At 33.0% G+C, this 19661-nt stretch overlaps 4 protein-coding genes across 6 annotated transcripts; 2 read left to right on the top strand and 2 right to left on the bottom strand.

The window, feature by feature from the left end:
* The first annotated feature begins 154 nt into the window (after window positions 1-154).
* On the top strand, window positions 155-3144 carry LOC140865030 (protein HEAT-STRESS-ASSOCIATED 32). Its single transcript, XM_073269518.1, has 6 exons — window positions 155-211; window positions 355-506; window positions 1033-1224; window positions 1308-1518; window positions 2431-2654; window positions 2737-3144. Exons 2-6 carry the CDS (start codon window positions 384-386, stop codon window positions 2845-2847), a joined length of 861 nt encoding a protein of 286 aa, XP_073125619.1. The 5' UTR covers window positions 155-211; window positions 355-383; the 3' UTR covers window positions 2848-3144.
* Window positions 3145-4568: 1424 nt separating this feature from the next.
* Window positions 4569-5723, bottom strand: LOC140867040 (uncharacterized). The gene is made up of 2 exons (XM_073272109.1): window positions 4926-5723; window positions 4569-4825 (listed from the first exon to the last, which is right to left on the bottom strand). Exons 1-2 carry the CDS (start codon window positions 5353-5355, stop codon window positions 4767-4769), a joined length of 489 nt encoding a protein of 162 aa, XP_073128210.1. The 5' UTR covers window positions 5356-5723; the 3' UTR covers window positions 4569-4766.
* Window positions 5724-8570: 2847 nt separating this feature from the next.
* LOC140866226 (DAG protein, chloroplastic-like) lies at window positions 8571-10444 on the bottom strand. 3 transcript variants are annotated; one of them, XM_073271164.1, is made up of 5 exons: window positions 10076-10444; window positions 9321-9418; window positions 9133-9198; window positions 8843-9027; window positions 8571-8763 (listed from the first exon to the last, which is right to left on the bottom strand). In XM_073271164.1, exons 1-4 carry the CDS (start codon window positions 10426-10428, stop codon window positions 8870-8872), a joined length of 675 nt encoding a protein of 224 aa, XP_073127265.1. In that variant the 5' UTR covers window positions 10429-10444; the 3' UTR covers window positions 8571-8763; window positions 8843-8869. The 3 variants fall into 3 exon arrangements, with proteins under 3 accessions (XP_073127265.1, XP_073127266.1, XP_073127264.1); XM_073271165.1 differs by having other exon boundaries at window positions 8571-8663; XM_073271163.1 differs by having other exon boundaries at window positions 8571-9027.
* Window positions 10445-16078: 5634 nt separating this feature from the next.
* Window positions 16079-19050, top strand: LOC140865367 (uncharacterized). The gene is made up of 7 exons (XM_073269981.1): window positions 16079-16543; window positions 16751-17351; window positions 17470-17583; window positions 17749-17814; window positions 17914-17979; window positions 18076-18129; window positions 18440-19050. Exons 1-7 carry the CDS (start codon window positions 16263-16265, stop codon window positions 18572-18574), a joined length of 1317 nt encoding a protein of 438 aa, XP_073126082.1. The 5' UTR covers window positions 16079-16262; the 3' UTR covers window positions 18575-19050.
* Window positions 19051-19661: the final 611 nt, after the last annotated feature.

Here is a 19661-nt window from a genome sequence, read left to right as displayed (position 1 = left end):
AAGTCTTATGATATAATCATATATATATATATAAATATAAAATATGGATATATATATATATTTTTTAAAAGCGAAATTTCAAATCTTTTCTTAATTTTTTTTTTAGTACATCACATCTTATCTTATATTTTCAAATGCGAATTTATTTGTGTAGTTATTTGTCCAGAACACTGTGGAATTCTAGAAACAGCTCCAAACTTCTCCGCACCGTGTACAATCACAAGATCTTCCCAGCCCGCTTGAGATTTCGATTTATATGATCAAAAAATATTAATAGCATTAATTCAGCTGCCTTTGCTCATCTGAAATTGATCTGATACAATTACTGATGTAATTTCTCTTATCATTCTTCAGTCTCTGCGTGCGAAGAAGAAAGGAAAGAAATGGCGGGGTACCGGTGGAAGACCTTCTTTGAAGAGGAGGACCGTCCGGAGAAGCCAAGGAGATATGGTGTCACCGAAATGAGGGGGCCCCATTTCTCCCTTCTTTCCCAAAACCTGCTCCAGGTACTGTTTCTCCGATCCGCATGTTGTTGATCGTGGTATTGTTTTTCGTAATCGTTCAATCAACAATGCTTTTGAATCGAGTAAATTTTGATGTGGAAGTGTAACAAGATTGCCCTTCAAGGATAAAGAAAATTTCAACCTTGTTTATTTTGAGACTTCATAGGAGGAAATTACGGATGAAAATTGTATGGAGTTCGTTTAACGTTACCTAATAAATAGAGTTCGTGGAATTTGTCATTAAGCTGATGGGCAGTATCGAGAATATCGAAATTTTGAATCCGTAGCTTGTTTGGATGTACTCTGTTTTTGTTCTCACTTCTCAGCCTCATTTGGTTGCTTGATTTGTTGTTCCTCATGATGCGATCGTAAGTCGTGTGGTTAAATGGCATGCGGCACATATGACATATATAACAGCGGCTCCCAAATTTGTTTTGATGATCGCGCATAATATCTTGACGGTGCCGCCAATTGGATTTCTGGGAGCATTCTTATATGAATTCTGGTAACACCCAATTTTCGTTTGCAGGATATTTTCGAGGCTTCTGGACAATTTGTTGATGGTTTGAAGTTTTCTGGAGGATCTCATAGTCTGATGTCAAGAAGTTACATTAAAGACGTCACCAGCATAGCACGTAAACACAACGTATATGTAAGCACTGGTGACTGGGCAGAACACCTTCAGCGGAAAGGTCCATCTGCTTTTAAAGAATACATTGATGTAAGCAAAGTGATTGATTTTTTTAAAAATCTGAAACTCTGCACTTAGGAGTATGTAATTTATTATTCTTGACATTTTTGTAGGAATGCAAGCAATTGGGTTTTGATACCATTGAGATTGATGCTGGATCACTTGGAGTACCTGAAGAGACTCTCTTGAGATATGTGAGGTTGGTTAAGAGCGGTGGACTTAGAGCTAAGCCTCTGTTTTCTGTGAAGTTTAACAAGTCTGATATACCGAGGGACACTGGTAGAGCATTTGGTTGTTATGTGACCCCAGCACCTCGAACATCAGGTAGGAATTTAATTCAACCGGGCTTTTAATTACTTACCCTTCAATTCCGGAAAGGCACAGGAGCTTATCTTTGTTGAGTTCTTAGGCTATGCTTTTGAGTTTTGTTGCTGTGTATCCCCTATAGTTCCATGCATGTTTATCTGAATTCGTACATATAGTTTGCGGAAATGACCTTTCTAGACGGGAAGATTGGAAAAAATATTGGATGTTTAGCTTCTTAAAGCTTGAAGGAAGGAATTTATATTCTACCTTTTTGAGGAATACACCAATTCTTTTCATGCTCATGTCAACACTGATGAGAAAGAAGTCTTGTCATCATCTTTTGCACTTAAAATTTGTTTTCAACTAGTCATCATAATTTTGGAGCCAAAAGTTGAAACAAGTTTTTATCCGGTGTCACTTCAACGAATGTTCTGCCACTACATTCCAAGTGACACCGGATAAAAACTTGTTTCAACAAATGTTCTGCCACTACGTTCCAAGTGAAGGGCCATTCTACTTTGATCGAGCATCCTTTTAAATCTGTTCAAAGCCACAGTATGGCATAAAATCTTGGTGTGATTGCAAATCAGTGGAGTGCCAGATCTCCGAAATTTAAAACACAGTTTTGGACAACATGTATGTTTCTACAGTTTAACATATTAAGTTGAGTATTGGAAGGTTATTCTACATGATCATTTATTTTATTTGCTTAAGAAATAGCTTTTCTGATTATTAAAGTTACAAGAATACCTTTATTTTGTTTTAACACTCTCAAGACGTAAATGGCAATATACAAATTGAATAACTGGAAATGTATGTGTAAAGGTACTTTGAGCAATGGTAGCTTGTATTCATTACACATAGGCAAAAGCATGCAGAAGAAATGTACATCGCCTCTTCTATTGCTAACTTTGTTTTCATGCCCTTCAGAACTTGTTGAGGATGTTAATCTTTTGATTAGAAGGGCAGAGAGATGCCTTGAAGCTGGAGCAGACGTGATAATGATCGATGCAGATGATGTCTGTAGGCAGGCTGAATCATTGAGGGCTGACATCATAGCAAAAATCATCGGCCGATTAGGGCTTGAGAAGACAATGTTTGAAGCATCAGATTTCAAGACAACCGAGTGGTTCATCAAGCAATATGGTCCAAGGGTACTTTTCCTCTTTACTGCAGAAATCATCTAGTTATGATTTTTTTATTAGAAATTAACCTCTCCTGTTATGGTGATTCCAGGTAAATCTTTTTGTTGATCATTCTCAAGTAATGGACCTGGAGTGCCTCCGTGGTCGTAACCTGGGTAAAGATCACACATCTGTACTTGGTTCCTCGTACATTCTATTTTAGTCTATTTTGTGTTTCAGAAAAGTCTTCTTCTGAGTTGGAGAATAAAGATTAGTATGCATAGACGTCGTCTCTTTTGGATCATGTCGAATCGTGCAACAAATGTATGTCGTGGAACATCTTCCCTGTGCTGGTGTGCTTATCTGTATAACTGAAACGATCAATGTTTTTGATTATGATATTTTTCTTATCTTGATAGTTGCTTTTTTACTGAGTATTAGAGACTAGGCAATATTTGGACTATTTTCCAGTCTTGCTACTTGAATCTCGATGATAAATTCACTCAGAAATGTTACATTATCTCAGCTTGAGTTGGGAACATAGTCCATAGGTGATGATGATGCTTGAAAATTGAAATATCAGTGGCTTTTCACCTACCTTATGCATGTACAAGTGCATTGTCTCAATTATTATTTAATTGTACTGGGTACACGGGTTGGGAAAAAGAAAAAGAAACAAAAATAGGAAAGGAAAAATGCATGTGATAAAGGAGCTATAATTCTTGGTTGTTCTTGGAGTGTTTGCTGATTCTACTAGAAGAAACACATGCATATGTTGAACTGAGTTAGCTTGGTGGTGTATGGACACTGATCTGTGGTGGAGGAAAAACAGTATCACGTACCATCCTTTTTTCTTTTATTTTAAATTGAAATGTTCACATGAAAATTGTACAAAACAATATCTATGTGTGTGTACATATAAGTATTAGAATCCATGCAAAACGGTATCGTTTTGTTACAGAACACGTGTTACTGTTTTTATCCCATTGCAAAAGATTCATGTCCAGTCGAGTGGTTGATTCGACCCTGCCTCATGGGTATTATCCCCCATGGGATAGGTGACAAGATTTTATTGGTACATATTATGTGACATCCATTCAATCATGTGGGATTCACATATAACAATTAAATCATGTCACCTACCTATCTCATGGGTTAATACCCATGGCATAGGGTCGAATAGGTGTACACGATACACTAATTTCTTTTTTTTCAATAAACTAATATATTTGTTTAAAAACAAAGTTGGTATCTTTCTAGAATAAATGTAGACATGCTTTCTTGGACTAATAGGTATGAGTCTGGCAGCCTAAACATTATAGCTGTTTCCTTTCCAAACAGCGTGGTTTTTTTTAACCAGTATTGGCTTACGATTCTGCCGCCCTTCGTATCAACATTTTTGTCATATTCTTTGCTTTCATGCAAAATGAAGCTCAAATTTGTCATCAAATTTCAAGATTCTCGTGTGGTCAAAAGAAAAAATTAAAATAATAATAATAATAATAATAATAATAATAATAATAATAATAATAATAATAATAATAATAATAATAATAATAAACTTTTTCATTTTCATTGGTGTTAGAAGTTGGTATTTCACAAATCATTTGAGAAGGTAAATTGATCCCCCTCCCTCACCCTCAACAAACTTCTTTTTTAGTTGAATTTTTACTTAAATTCAAAGAAAATAAAGATTAAATCAGTTATCATAAAATGGATTGAGTCGTCCACACGTACTTTTATGTGAATTGAAATTTTTTTATTAGAAATATATTAACTTCTTCCATATTAGTGTTCGATTAGTACATAGTTCACATTACTAAAATTAGTCATTGATAGCTCTTTGTATAATTTATTATACATATTCCATAGTTTATTATAACTTTTTTTTTTCTCGTAAATCGTGAAATTCAAGATTGACTTTCCACCAACGATTCCACACGGTTCAAAAATCGATCACACTTGAAGCTGAAATATGAAAATCACAAACGAAAAAAACACAACAAATTCTATGAACAAATTCTTTGCTCTTTCCGATGGAAATTTTATAGTTAGTCTTCTCTCCTACAAGCAGCTTCTACATTAGATTAGGAGAATCAAACAACATTAAATGAGCCATTTCGCATTAGAAACCAAGATTTCTCATTTCTGCACTCGAAACCCAAACTCCTCCTTCAACGGAATCTTCTCCACCAACTCACCTGCGTCGCCAAACAAAATCAGTTTCAAATCAAAATCTTTCTCCCATGGCATCATCAACACGTACAAAAATACAATATTCTCACATAGATATATACATACCTTGAGGATCGCAGACTGGAGGATCTTCAAACAGAGAGAGAGACATCTGTTTATGCGCGACACCAATGTCGAACAAGATGATCCCAGAAGATGGATCGTAAACGATGATATCCTTCACGGGCAACCACAGGAAGAGCTCTTCTTGAGAGAGACCCTCCACCCCGATGAGCCCGCCGTAGCTGAGATTAGCTCTCACGACACTCTCGAAAGAAACCCTGGTCTCGAACTTGGCGACGCACGGCCTGTCGAAATACACTTGCAGAAGCCCGTCTTCACCCAGCTCGTAAGATTCGACGCCGTTTTTGGGGAAAAGCCCCGGGGGCAAGCCTTTGCTTCTGAGCAAGTCGTGGATTGTGCTTGAAGCCGACGTTAAAGAAGAAAACAGCAAGAAATGAAGGAGAATAGCGCTGCAGCTGCAGGCGACCGCCATTGATAGTGAAGCTCGCTTGTTTGGTATTGGGCAGAGGAGAGGAGGAAGAAGAATGGATTAAAAAGGAGGGTTCTGGTGGAAAATTGTGGGGGCTACGTCTTTATTATTTTATGCTTATTTCCCAAATTAGCCTCATTATTATAATTATTTTTTTATTTTTGTTTTGCTGATGGCTGGCATCTTTGCCAGAAGGGATCTACCTAAGATTCATTCAGTATTTAATTGCGTTTTATTTTTAAAAAGATAATGATTATTTATTAATCTTACTAAAAATATAAATTGATCCATCCATTCATTAATGAATGTTTCTTCCATTGTATCCATCGCCTTGTTCTTTCTAGGCTATTTTGCAGCCATTTCAATTATTTTCAAGCATATAATAAACATATCATGTGTATAGAAATGAAATTAATACTCTCTTCCATGTAATATATACCGGCTTGTATGTGTAGTTATTAAATTTTTGGACAAATAAAATTTTCATATTACTTTGTTTGATGGCGATTTGATGAAAATCATATTAGATTTGAACATTTGATTATTAAAGAGCGATGGGAAAATATGGCATTTGTATTTGAACGAGAGAGAATAATTGCTTCGGTAAACATGATTGAGAAGGGAGGAGTAAAGGGTAATGTTGGTAAAATATTTTAAGTGAACTAAACGGCAGACAATTGGCTTGAGGCTAAAGGTTGGGTTGAAAAGAATCATTAATGTGAACAAACTTCACATTTCTTTCCATCCAATACGACGACGGAAAATACGAGGTTCAACTACCTTTTCATCCTTTTCCCATTTATTATCAAGTTTTTTTTTTCCCCCTTTTTTACTTGTTTATATTGTCTTGAATCTTGATGAGAGATTTCATATAATTCACATTAGAGTTTCATTAAACCAGGGAAGGAGCTAGGACGAAGTTAGGATTTTTATATGAGGGGGGCGAACCTAGTATATGTAATTTTTTATTATTAAAAAAATTAATATATATATATATACACACAATAAAATAAAAAATAATTATTGATTCATATCATTGAGAAAAGTTTATTAAAATTTTGAAAAAAAAAAACTGAATTTCTTATAAGAAAATTTAAAATAAAAATTAAACAAGTGGTTTCAAATTAAATTATGTAAAAGTTAAAAAAAAAAATCAAAGTTTTTCAATAATGCTAAAATTAAAACGTTAATCATTGCAAAGAAAATATTTAACATGCAGACTAAAGATTAAAATGATATGTAATTTTTTTATTTACATGTATATTATATTTAGATAAATTACAATACTCGATTTTTTTATACAATTTCAAATTAAGTAGTGATTAAATTTATTATGCAATTTTGAACAAAATATGCATAAGTGTAATATCAACGAATAAATGTTAAAATATTAATCTTTCATATTTAATTACAAATTTAACACCTAAAACTCCATGATTTATGAAATTAAAATTGAAATAGTTAAATTAATCTAATTAATATATCTATGACACACTAACATATATATTATTTTTTCAGTTTTTTAGAATAGTAATTATAATTTTAGTAGTTTGATACAATCAAAAATTGATGGTTGTACAAGAAACCAAATTAAAAAATATAAAAATTATCTAAAGGTAATTATTTTTTATTTGTTAAATCGTCGAATACATTTGTTTCAAAATTTTTGCAATTAAATGTGATTCATATTATGTGAATTTTTGTATCAGAGTTTGTTCTTGCAGGATTAATGAAAAATATACATTAATCTCACAAATATAAAAAAAACCATTTTTAATTGTTTTTTATTTAATTAATTATATAATGATATATATATACAAAAAAATTTGAAAAAACTAACAGCCCCCTCTAGCTCCGTCTCTGCATTAAACTATATCTTTCTAATTTGAAAATTCTTAAACATCTACACATACATTATTATAGGACAGCATATTAATCGAAAGAGTTCGATACATAAGTCGATACAAAACATAATTTAAAATTATGATTTGTCCCTTGGCTACAAAAATCATTTTTTTATGAGATTCTTAATGTCAAAAATCGCATATCAACAATTCAGACAGAGAGGCAAGTAAATTGCGAGCATACTGACAAAAAAAATGCCGTTTTAAGACCAATTAAAAAAGTATGAGCAAGCAAATCACTTTGATTAAGAGATATACTAAATAAGCATAATTATACCTACTTTCACTTTACGACTTCTCGAGCTTTGTTTTTTTTTTTTTTCGTACATTCCTATGATTGTAAATGTTTTTTTGTCTGTTCTATATTTGATCTCTTACTGTTCATTTCCGGAGTTTTTTTTTAAAAAACAAAATTAGATTAGTTAATTTATGGTGTGCTTTAATTTAATCTGCCACTTAGTCAAAGCATCTAGGAAGTGGGGTTAGTAACTCATAGCGAGAGACAAAGAGATGAAAGAGTTTCAGATATGAGTAATAAGTAAATGTTCGGATCAGAGATGTAATTGAGTCAAGTCGAGTAGAACTACTCGAGCTCGATCGAGTAGTTAATTTCATACTCGAGCTCGAGCTCGTCTATATCTCGAGCTACTCGAGCTCGAGCTCGAAAATTATATATAATTATATATAAATAAAAAAGTATATGAATAAATAAATAAATAAAATATTATATACATTATATTTATATTATATTTTATATTTATATGTCTACTCGAACACATATATTTCGAACTCGAACTCGAGCTCAATTGTATGTTCTCGAGCTCGAGATCGGTCAAACTCGAACACATATATTTCGAACTCGAACTCGAGCTCGATTGTATGTTCTCGAGCTCGGGTCGAATTTTGACCGAGCCACTCACGAATAGCTCGATTCGTTTACACCCCTAGTTTGGATCAAGCTTGCTATTGATATAAAATCCATAGCCAATATTAACACCTCAAATCCATTTACTTTCTTTTTTAAAAAAAATATAATACAATAAATATCAAGTTTTTTTCCCAATTTGACCCGTTTAATTAATGTTTGAGTGAGCTTCTAATAAACATTTCTCAATTTCTCTCTGACAATATTTTCAAAGTTTTGTCAAAAGGAAAATTTTTTATCTCGATTTGACCCACATTAAACTTCCCAGAGGCGCACATTTGTGCAAAGTAAACGGTAACAACTTTCTCCCGAGTCCCGATCAATATGTTGATTGTTTGCTAATGAAACAGCGTTGCATGATTAATAAATTTCAATAATAGTATGCTAAGTTGTGAGAGAATGTAGGTGGCACTGATTCTTGTTCCACGATAACAGCGGACCAGGCCATAAGCTAATAACTCAACATTTTTCATCTCCAGACCCTGCTCGAGATATACAAACAACAATTTCTAAGCTCCATATGCCTTCTGACTTCAAAAATGTCATAAGTCAATCCATAAAGTGCATCAAAAAAATCGCGACCTGGAAGATCAAAGTGTGCCACGACACTATCAGACGACAGCTTGTAATAAAATAGGTGAGTGTAGAACAAATTCAAAACCTAGGAGTCGTTTTTGAAGAGTTGGATTCAGGAGTCAGATTCCTGTCTTGGTTTTCTTCTTTCAGTAGGGGGGCCATCTCTCTGTCTTACGTATGCTTTGCTCTTGTACTTTGAGGTTCTAGACTGCTTCGGTTGATAAGTCGGATACTGACATGGAATTATTTCTCCGTTATTATACTTATCACCTGCAAGAAAACAAAAAAAAACTCTTGAGAGAAAGAACAAATGAATTTAACAATTGAAATCCACTTTCCAATACAAGATTCACAACTTATACTATGATCTATCACCTCCGTAATCCTTGTTCTTAACATCTATGTATGAATCCGGCAGGACCCACAAAACGCCAGGGAGACCTGCAAGCAAGAGGGAAAAAAATCATCAAGCCTTGTGACACGAGAAGTAACCCACAGAACCATATGAAATATACCAAGGATTGGTAAAAAAATGGTTTAAGCTTTCGAGGGAGAGCACATACCCTTAAATTTTTCTGAAGTTTCTTCTGATACAGTGCACTGAAAGCCAGTGTATGTAGTGGTACTAAATGCATACATGTTCTTCTTTGCTTCTTCCGTGCTGGTGCATATATTTGAGAGCAAATGAAATGTAAGATATCAAACTCTTATACAATGTCTTTTGAAAAGAAACTCACTATACTATACTATACACAGATATCAAGCATTACTATAACTCGACTTTCCAAGAATATTATTCCAGTTAATTCGCATAAGGTTTCTACAATAATCAGCACATAGACAACATTCAGCAGCATCATGATTGCAGCCACCTATCTACATGAGGGTCTTATCGCTTATCATATCTATGTTTTTTATTTCAAAGCTCATCTCTTCTGTAAAACATAGTAATCAGCACATAACGTACAAACAATGTTTTGAATTGAAAAAAATAAAGCAACAACTACCAGCAAATAAGCACCAGATTGTGTAGAAACATTCGTTTTCAATCAGTGCTTGAAATTTTTTTTATCTTGCAATCTATTAGTAATGCATGTAACAAAATGAACTGTGCAATGTGCATTGTAATAACAACCTACACAGTGGAAAGATACACTGAACCAGCATGTATAATCTAGCAAGATTTCAATTTTCAGCCCCAATTGACCGCGTGAAGATTTAAAGCCCGCGGCTAAACATAGGATATACAGAAAAAATTAAAGACAAAAACCTAAAAATCTTAAATCAAACAAAACAAAGTCATAAAGAAGCGAAAAACCTGCCAAGGACGGTGGCAAGAGTGTCGAGATAGGTGTCAATCATCTGCTCCCTGGTGGGGGCGGGGTCTTTGGGGAACTCCATGACAATAAGCCAGTGATTGTAGTCACAGCCCGGTAACATTATCGTCTCCCTTTCCTCGCCGCTGCTGCTTCTTCTGGTAGAGTATTCCCCATCCTTCAAGGCTCTCACCGCCGGAGAAGCCGAACTTCTCGATTGAATCGGTGCCGAGTGTGGGGAATAGCGCGGAATAAATGACAGTTTGGAAGTGGAGGGAATTGAAAGAAAAGGGACATGGGTTCTCGGATTTGGAGCTAGGGTTTTGGGAGGGAGGCAGAGGTTCAGGCTCGCCATTTCTACAGTGACTGGTGAAATTTAGTGTGTAATGAAGGAGGTGAAGCTGATAAAGCGGAAATATCTGCGTACAGATCGGGTTGGATAACATTGTTGGGCTTACTGAGAAGGGGGCTTGAATTGGCCCAGTTATTTGAGATTAAAGGCCCATTAATTGGATTTGAATACTAGAGCCCAATTCTTTATTGATCAATCTTAGATGAATAACTCGTGGATTTTTTTTCCTTAAAAAACACACTTTTCTTAAACATCGCAGCGTTTGATTAAAAAAGTTGCTTTAAAAAACACTTAAAAAGTGGTTTTTTAAAAAGTTGTAATTTTTAGCTTTTGAAGTTTTGCTACTATTACATTTGAAAATAAAATCACTTTCAACATTTATCCAAAAACACTTTGAAAGTGGAACGTATTTAAGAACGTATTTAAGACTTGGATCACAAACTTCTATATTAAAACTTCTACGTGCGGTGTGGCTTCTGCTTGGATTTGTGCGCTTTGCTTTTTTTGGTTCCCTCTTCTTGGGATTGGAGGGTTTTCGTTCGGCGAATTGATGCTTGTTGATAAATGTCTTGGCATGGCACTACGAAACTGGTTTGACATAAACCAAGTACCAAGTACACATATGTTAGGTCCACTGGGGACAGGGACCGTGAACTTAGAGCTAAGAAATAAGACTTGTACCTAACTCACCTCAAAAGCTAACTCAAGATGAGAAGTTTATTATTGTCTATATATAGGGCTCGCAGAACTGATGTGGGACAAACTTAACACACCAACACTTGGTTCCTATAATTCTCGAGATTTTAACATCAGCGGTCGATTTTCTTTTATTTGATGTTAGCTCCGTCTTTCCAAAATAAACAAAGCTCGAATATTACATACGTCATATGCATCGACAAAATCTTATGAAATAAAGAATTTAGGCTAAATCACGAGATTAGGTGAAAATAAACACCCGAGATATTATTATTATTATTTGACTTGCACCAACCGTGTAAACTACTCTTTCTAAAAGTCATGAATAATTTTCCATAATTCATATGTTAACTTAGATACAAGATCAGTAGTTCAACAGAACTTTGTCCACATAAAATAACGCTTAAAGCATTAATTGATTAATACGTACAAGTATTTTCCTTATTAAACAAAAAAAAAAGTCAAGTATTTGCGGATAGGGAATGCCCCTTTAGTTAGAATTTATTTTCAGCATTTATATAAAAATAGATGGTTTCTTATAAAAAAAAAAAATAATCTGGTTTAAATTTTTTTTATTTTAAAAAATACATTTTTTCATTTCAAAAAACTAATCCACGGTTTCGCTAAGAAAATAATAAATTTGAATTCATTTATTTATTTCTCAAAAATCAATATAATAAACGAGAAAAATAAAATTTAAAGGGCGTGTATCATGAGATTAAATTAGGACAAAAGGCAGAAAATATGAGTAAAGTGTCATGTAATGAGTATTGGATACTTTTTTCAAACTTTTAATTATACAATAATTATTAGAGTCGAGGACCTAGGTAATATATGTGTATATATATGTGTGCATATATATATATATATGTATAAATAATATATATATATATATATATATATATATATATATATATAAATTTCAAACCCAAATGTATGGAAACATAATAGAAATTGTGAATGAAGACAATATTCCGTTAACAATGATGAAAGGACGCGAAAAGAGAAAAACGGAGTAGGTCCAACTCATCTCTCAACTCCATTCCACACTCCAACCTACAACACTCAAACAAATTCGTCAACTTTTAAGTTCAATTCTTATTTTACCACATATATTTTGCAAACTTAAATATTATAGTTCAAATTACCTTTCTTTTAGCCCAAAAACAAATCGAAGTAGAGTTGTTATGATCGGAAATCAAATGATCAAATAAGAAGAATCTAAAAAACACAGGAGAGGAACTAGAATAAGAATTGATCGGAAATCAAATGATCAAATAAGAAGAATCTAAAAAACACAGTAAAGGGATTAGAATAAGAATTGACCACCCGAGCAAGTATACTAGCAATCATATTTGTTAGTTTCATCACAAATTGAACTTTAATTTGTACATTTGTTCCCTTCCATATTCGTTGTTGCGATCTATTCGAATTGAATGTATCGCATGAACCACATATTTGATATAAAAGTATATATATAGTAATATTCTCCTGCGCACTAGTATGCAGGGATTTCATATACACCGCGTGATATTCGCGCGAACATCATGTCGTGCACATGCTCGAACATCACGCTGACGACCATTTTTTTAAAAAAAAAATCAAAATATTCGCGCGAACATCACATGGTGCACATAAAATTACTGCATACATAATTTTATATAATATATATATATATATATATATGAATCAACGAAAAAAATCAGCACATGATATCCTTTGGCACGGTGCTCGAGTTTTTCGATTCATTACAATGAAAGAATTTTTTTTAAAAAAAAATATCTGGAGTCAACTTGCGAGGTCAACTTAATTGGTATAAACACTAAGTTGCACACGTCAACAAGTCCTCTACTAATGATTCCATATTATATTATAATTATAATATAATATATATATGACTTCTTTTTCGGTGGTACGAAATTTTCTGGCCCTTGAAGTCAATGAAAAGAGATTTGGCCAATAGCCTGTGTATTGAGGGAACACAATATTACACGAAAAACTCCATTTTACATTAAATTTAGTTGTAATTTTGGAAAGAAAAAAAATTGAATTATCATATAGTCTACAATTAGGTTGATTTTGCTAAGATTGGCGTGTACTCTGTATTTTACTGAAGTGAAATGAATAATATAATATTTGAGAAGAAATTTTAAAACAAAATATGAATGTGGTCCGCTACTTAGAGTGGGAACATATCTTGAATGTTGAGGACTAATATCGGAGATGGGGCAGCTGCGGTCTGTGGCCATTCCTTTTCATATTTCTTCTTTCAAATTATTTACTATTGCAATCATTCACCCACGTGACTGCCACGTGACATCTCGTACCCCTTGCTCTAAATATTTTGTACACCTTCACGTGACGTCATTTTGATGTCATTCTTTTCAATTATGATTCTCTTATAATAGATTTTTTTTTTTTTATTGGTTGGGAAGGGATCTATGTATTCTTATTACTTATTAGTTCTAGCGCAATTATGTATACATCATTGGTATGTCTTAATTGCAAGTATTTTTTTTACTCAAAATTATTTCTTGTAACAAATATGTTAAAATTCTCAACTTGCACTAGTTCATATATATATATTACTCAAAAAAACTTAATTCAAATGATGTGGGATATTTAATAAAACAATTTCGTTGTGAATGGTTAGATGAGATGATAAATGATATATACATATATAACATAATAATTTCTAATTCTGATGTTAAATAAAACAAATAAGCTGATATATATATGCCTCATCAAAGAGCGTGGTAGAATTTTTGTCATGAAATTTCACAATATGAGATGGAATTAGCATATCCCAAGTCATGATCACTTATTTATTAATCTTATCATATTATCCAAAATAATTATATAATAAAATTTTGAGTGTCGACGAACCATGATTTATCTCCTAACCAACCAATGACATCATATATATCGCTAGCTAGGCTCTATAAAAAGTATCCATCCAATAGTAAATATTATGCATATATATTACGAATTATGCAACCTTTTGTTGCGGGGTACATTCATGTTATTATATGTTGTCATTATCAAATTAGTACACAAACACACATCCTGACATACATATAATATATGCAATTTAAATCACATTATAAAAATATTGAATGACGTACGATGTATTTTGTATAAACATTTTGAGGATTTAAAAATAATAATAAAATCTTTAAGAAGAAAGGCGTGGTCGAGATTCAAGAAACCATTTATTGTTAATTTGACAATAAAAAAGAAAAGGGTACGTATGTTTAATTGTATATATACTAAAAAATTCTACAAGAACAAGAGGCCAAAAAGAAAATCCAGGGAGTGGATGGCTATGCCCGCATCGATCCAAATTGACCATGTCTTTCTTTTTTACACATATATTCATATGGAATATATGTGTACAAAAACAAAATCATAACTTCTTGATTTTCGGTTTTAGGGAAGCTACGATTTTTTTTATTCAAAAATTATCTAAATTTTGGCTCAACAAATTAAGGTCAACTTCGAAATACAAAAAAAAATAAAAAATAGAAGGAGATTGCGAGTTTTTTTACAAAATTTGTTATCACTTTTGATAAATATTTCCTATAAAGCATAATCACTTTTATATTTAAGTTTAAATTTATTAAATATTAATTAAACCGACCAGGGTTTGACTGTGGGGGCCCAATTCTGCGCATGACCTTGTATGGGGCCAGGTTTTTGACCCGTTTTATAACCACACGGGTCCTGATTAAGAATCAACCCGAACGCCTACAGCCCACCAAACCCACCAAATTCGACACGGCGTCGCTTAAAGTTGAGGATGAAGCTTAAAACTTAAAAGTAATAAAATCACTTTAGTTCCTCTCCAAAAAAAATAAAAAATCACCTTAGTTATTTTCAAAAATAGAAATAAAAATAAATCACTTTAGATAGTTTAATTTTCTCGGACATAACACGTGTATATATATTATGGATACTCTTTCGGGTTGAGTTATTATAGTTTGTTCCAGTTTGTTCCAGTTTTTGATAAAATCAAAAAAAAAAAAAAAAAAACACCATTAGCACGTCAAATCTCGCGGATTTATATCCTATATATTGAGTAGCGGATCAGAGGATGATTCTATGCTAAAAAGGAGATTTAATATTTGAGTAGAGATTCATCAATATTTTTTTTTCAAGGTTGATTTTAATTATGCCTTTTTTTTCGTTTTTAAGTAAGATATATGTTATGTGTGTATGATCCAATATATGTTGCTATTTTAGCGACAAAATAACAAAATTTTAGACAATAGAATTGAGTTGAATACCTAAATTTATTATCGCAATCTATCCATTTTTAGGGTGCATTATCCCGATTGAGAGTGAGACGCTATATATGCAAACGTTCACAAATATAATTTTCAGCTGATACATCAGGTATATGAGTATATCCAAAGGGCTAAAAAATATAGCAATGATTCAATTTTCACCTACCAGAAGTTTGATTAGTTTTCCTTTGGAAAAGTACTAATAAAGAAATTCTATCAATCTTTTAATATACTGGTCCTGAGTTATATATATATATATATATATATATATATATATATATATATGAAAAATTGTTTTTTTGGTCCTGTATGTTAGTCATTTTGCGATTTCAGTCCTTTATATTTTTAGATTTCAGTTTTAGTCCGCTATCTTTATTTTTTTTGGCAATTTTAGTCTTTTTTTCGATGTGGCGCTGACGTGTCACCAATTCAGTGCTGATGTGGAGCTGACGTGTACAGTGTCACGTAAGCATTTTCGAATAAAAAAGACCGAAATTGCCAAAAATCGAAACATGCAGGACTAAAACTGAAATATGAAAACATAGACGACCAAAATCGCAAAAGGACAAACATACAGACCAAATTTGCGGTTTTTCATGTATATATATATACTCCCTGATCATTATAATATTTCATTTGTCTCTAATCTAAATTACTTGTATCCTCCAAATGTAATAAATTATTTCTAGTGGTTCCGTACCCCAATCATGTACACCAAGTATAAATACAACATTTGCCAAATGAATCCACTTTAATATGAATCCCTTCTCACCAAATGTCAGATATCTGGCTTTATTACTAGCTAGCTAGCTAGCTAAACACATCAAATTCATCTAGAATTTTCAAGAGATATATATGGCTGAAGAATTTGATCACGGCGGAGTTTGTGGCGGATCAAACTGGTGGAATTCGGCAAGAAATCTCTTCAGTTCCTCTCCTTGTTCATCCGCAACCAACGAAACAGGAAGCTTCGGGTGGCAAAGTAGCCATGAACTGAATATGGACGTCAACAAAACAAGGTCGAGCGACAACTCGGCCGGTTCGGTTTCCGATGGCAGTCCTACGATACTTGGTGATGCACATGAAAAAATCCAGCAGCAGCCCACTGCTGATAATAATTGGAATCAGGATTTGCAGTAAGTTTATTATTTCTTGTAATAAATATGATATATATATATCAACTCGAGTTCCTTGTGATAATTGAACTTGTTTTGTCCCAAACCAAAGTAATATACCCCCACAAAAAGCTGGGTTTTTTTGGTCTTATTTTCGTTGTAATAATACGAAAAAGTATGTCTATTATGTAAGATGCTTATTATATTTTTCTTCTTGTCATTTTGCAGCCATGATACTGGTAGATCAGAGGAAAATTATTCTCAAATGGTACAAGCATCTGGAGCCCTGAATTCAAGCATGAATTATCGCCACCAAACAAGGGGGTTCGACTATAACGAAATCGATCACAACTGGAATTCCAAGATTCATTTCTGTGGAGATTTTCAAAGATCAAGCATGAGTGTTTCTCCACAGCAACAGCAGTTAGCTTCCATTGCCGAATGCACTGAAACTTGTCAAGGCCTATCCACCATCAACTTCCCATTAAATTCAGCTTCATATGGCTACACTTCAACCTTGTTGCGAACTTTGTTCGACACCGGTTCCGATCATTCCCACCAAGCTTTGTTGGATAATGATCAAGAAATGAATTATTTATCGGCTACAAATTTTCCTAATGAACTAATGACTGGTTTTCCTAAAGCTTCTCCCTTGCAAATTAAGCCCAGTACTGTAGCAAAGCAACAGCCTGCAGCTAATCGTTTGCAGTTCAGCAATAAGACACCCTTTTGGAACGCCACTACGGAGCCGGATTTTATCCCATCAACACCCTCCCAGTATCTTATATCAGGACTTGATAATTTCCCCGGTACAAGTTTTGATCAAAAGGTAATTATATATATAAAGATTCATGCTTTATGTTTTTGCTTATGCATTTAGCTATAATTTCTTGAGATTTGTCTTAACTACTTTGATAAATAAATTAAAAAAGATGGAAAAATTTCAGCGTAGGAAGGAAGAATCCAAGAACTTAGCCTCGGTGGCAAAGAAATCAAGCAGCAACGAACCTGCACTCAAGCATCCAAGATTAGAAACTCCATCACCATTACCAACCTTTAAGGTACATTAAAAATAGAGTACTTGGTTTTAAATTTTAATCTGAATTCAGCTTTTTGACAAAACTTTAAAGTGAAGTTTGGCCCTTTCTTTTTTGTGAGTAAAGATCATGTTTTTTCAAGAAATCGGAATCTTATAGCTTTCATCTCTTGTAATTTATTTTTCCCAGGTCCGAAAAGAGAAGCTGGGGGACCGAATAACTGCCCTCCAACAGTTGGTTTCACCTTTCGGAAAGGTAAAAATTTGGATCTTTCCTAGCTAGCTCACAGTTTTTAGAAAATCACTACTGATCTTAATCTGCATTAACTGAGAATGTTATATATTGTTCTTTCAGACTGATACTGCATCTGTTCTGCATGAAGCAATTGAATACATCAAATTCCTCCACGATCAAGTCAATGTATATATGCCCTTACTTATTACAACATTACATTACTTTTGTAACCAAAGTTTCCTGTTAACGTTTCATTATATGTTTTTTTTTTTTGGGTTTCAGGTATTAAGTACTCCATATCTGAAAAATGGGTCTCCGCCATTGCAATGCCAACAGGTAGGAGTCACTGGTAGATTAACCTAAACAAGGATATTTAGTTAATTTCCTCCTATTTCCACTCAGATATACAAAAATAATTTATGCTCTAAACAGTATACTGCATGAGAATATCTACCATTATTCATTTTTGGAGTGGATGTATAAAATTTGCTAGTTTTTGGAACAATATGTTTTAACATAGTATTTCAAGAAGTTTGATTCCTAATGCATATATATATATATATATATAAAATACCAAATTAAGAATTTGAATTTTGCATGCTGAATAATTAACTTAAAACATGCATTGATATAATATTTTATGCAGGAACAAGATCAAGGCCTGAAAAAAGATCTAAGCAGCAGAGGTCTTTGCCTCGTGCCGATTTCGAGCACCCTCCCAGTTGCTGCCGAGAATACTTCAGATTTCTGGACTCCTGCATTTGGAAGAAGCTTCAGGTAGCTAATTAAGTACAATTAGGCTTAACTAATAAAAAAAACAACTGACAACCACTAGCTAAATTTTATCTATCCGAAAGAAATTAAGTTGGATAAAAGATAAGATATTGCGAAAATGGAAGCCAAGTTGTTGTGCTTGCAAGAATTCAGGAAAGGTAGACAGAGAAAAAGAGAAGGCAACTAATTAAAGAGGTGACCTTTCAAGAAAGACAGCCAATATAATGCTGGCCCATATAACAAATCATTAAGGAACATATTAATTAATGTTATAAAACTTAATGATTCTCTTAAATTTGTTGCATGATATGTATTTCAATTATTGATGGAGCGAGGGAACAGGAACAAGTGCTAAATTCAGCTTTAGATGCGATGCGCATCATCAGTTTGAGCTTAATTTAGCAGATTATATAGATTTCAGAATTGTTCCTGTTTCTATATATATAAGATTATGTTATAATGGATTTTAGTTTGCAAGTTGATTAGAAATCGTTTCTTTAATGCATGCTTCTGTTTTAGGGTTTCTTATTCTTGATATGTATGCATGCGTCCTTTTTCCCAGTAATATTTAAGACATACGTGATACGACGATGCCAAACAAGTATTAGAAAAATAAGAAAATTAAAAATTTCCTGCGATATGTGCCAGAAATTTTCATCATATATATGAATGTTTTCGGCATTAATTGAATTTTCAAATTTATTAATTTGTTATTTTTCAGTTTTGGTCCATTAATTTTTTTTTTGGTACACTACATTTTTATTTTCAAAAATTTTGGTTCAATTGTTAATTAACATGATATTAGACGACAAGTCGTAAATTTTTTGATTTCATATGTAACATATTTCGATTTCACATCAATATTTTTTAGTTTCACATAAAAAATATATATATTTTCTAGTTTCACATTCGTAATTGAATCAAAATAAGTGAAATTAAAAGTTAGTATATCAAAATCAAAACCAAATTGACGATTAGTGCAAAAAAAAAAAATCTAGCTAGATTAGTTTCTCGATAAGTTTTTGAAAATTAATTTATGTCCACCATTTTTTTTTAGAATGAATCTTATCCTTAACGAACATTTCCTATTTTAC

The sequence above is a fragment of the Henckelia pumila genome, chromosome 4, assembly GCF_033568475.1.
Source record: "Henckelia pumila isolate YLH828 chromosome 4, ASM3356847v2, whole genome shotgun sequence".
NCBI lineage: Eukaryota > Viridiplantae > Streptophyta > Magnoliopsida > Lamiales > Gesneriaceae > Henckelia > Henckelia pumila.
Note: the sequence above shows the minus strand (reverse complement) of the source record. Positions and strands in the feature narration are given on the sequence as shown.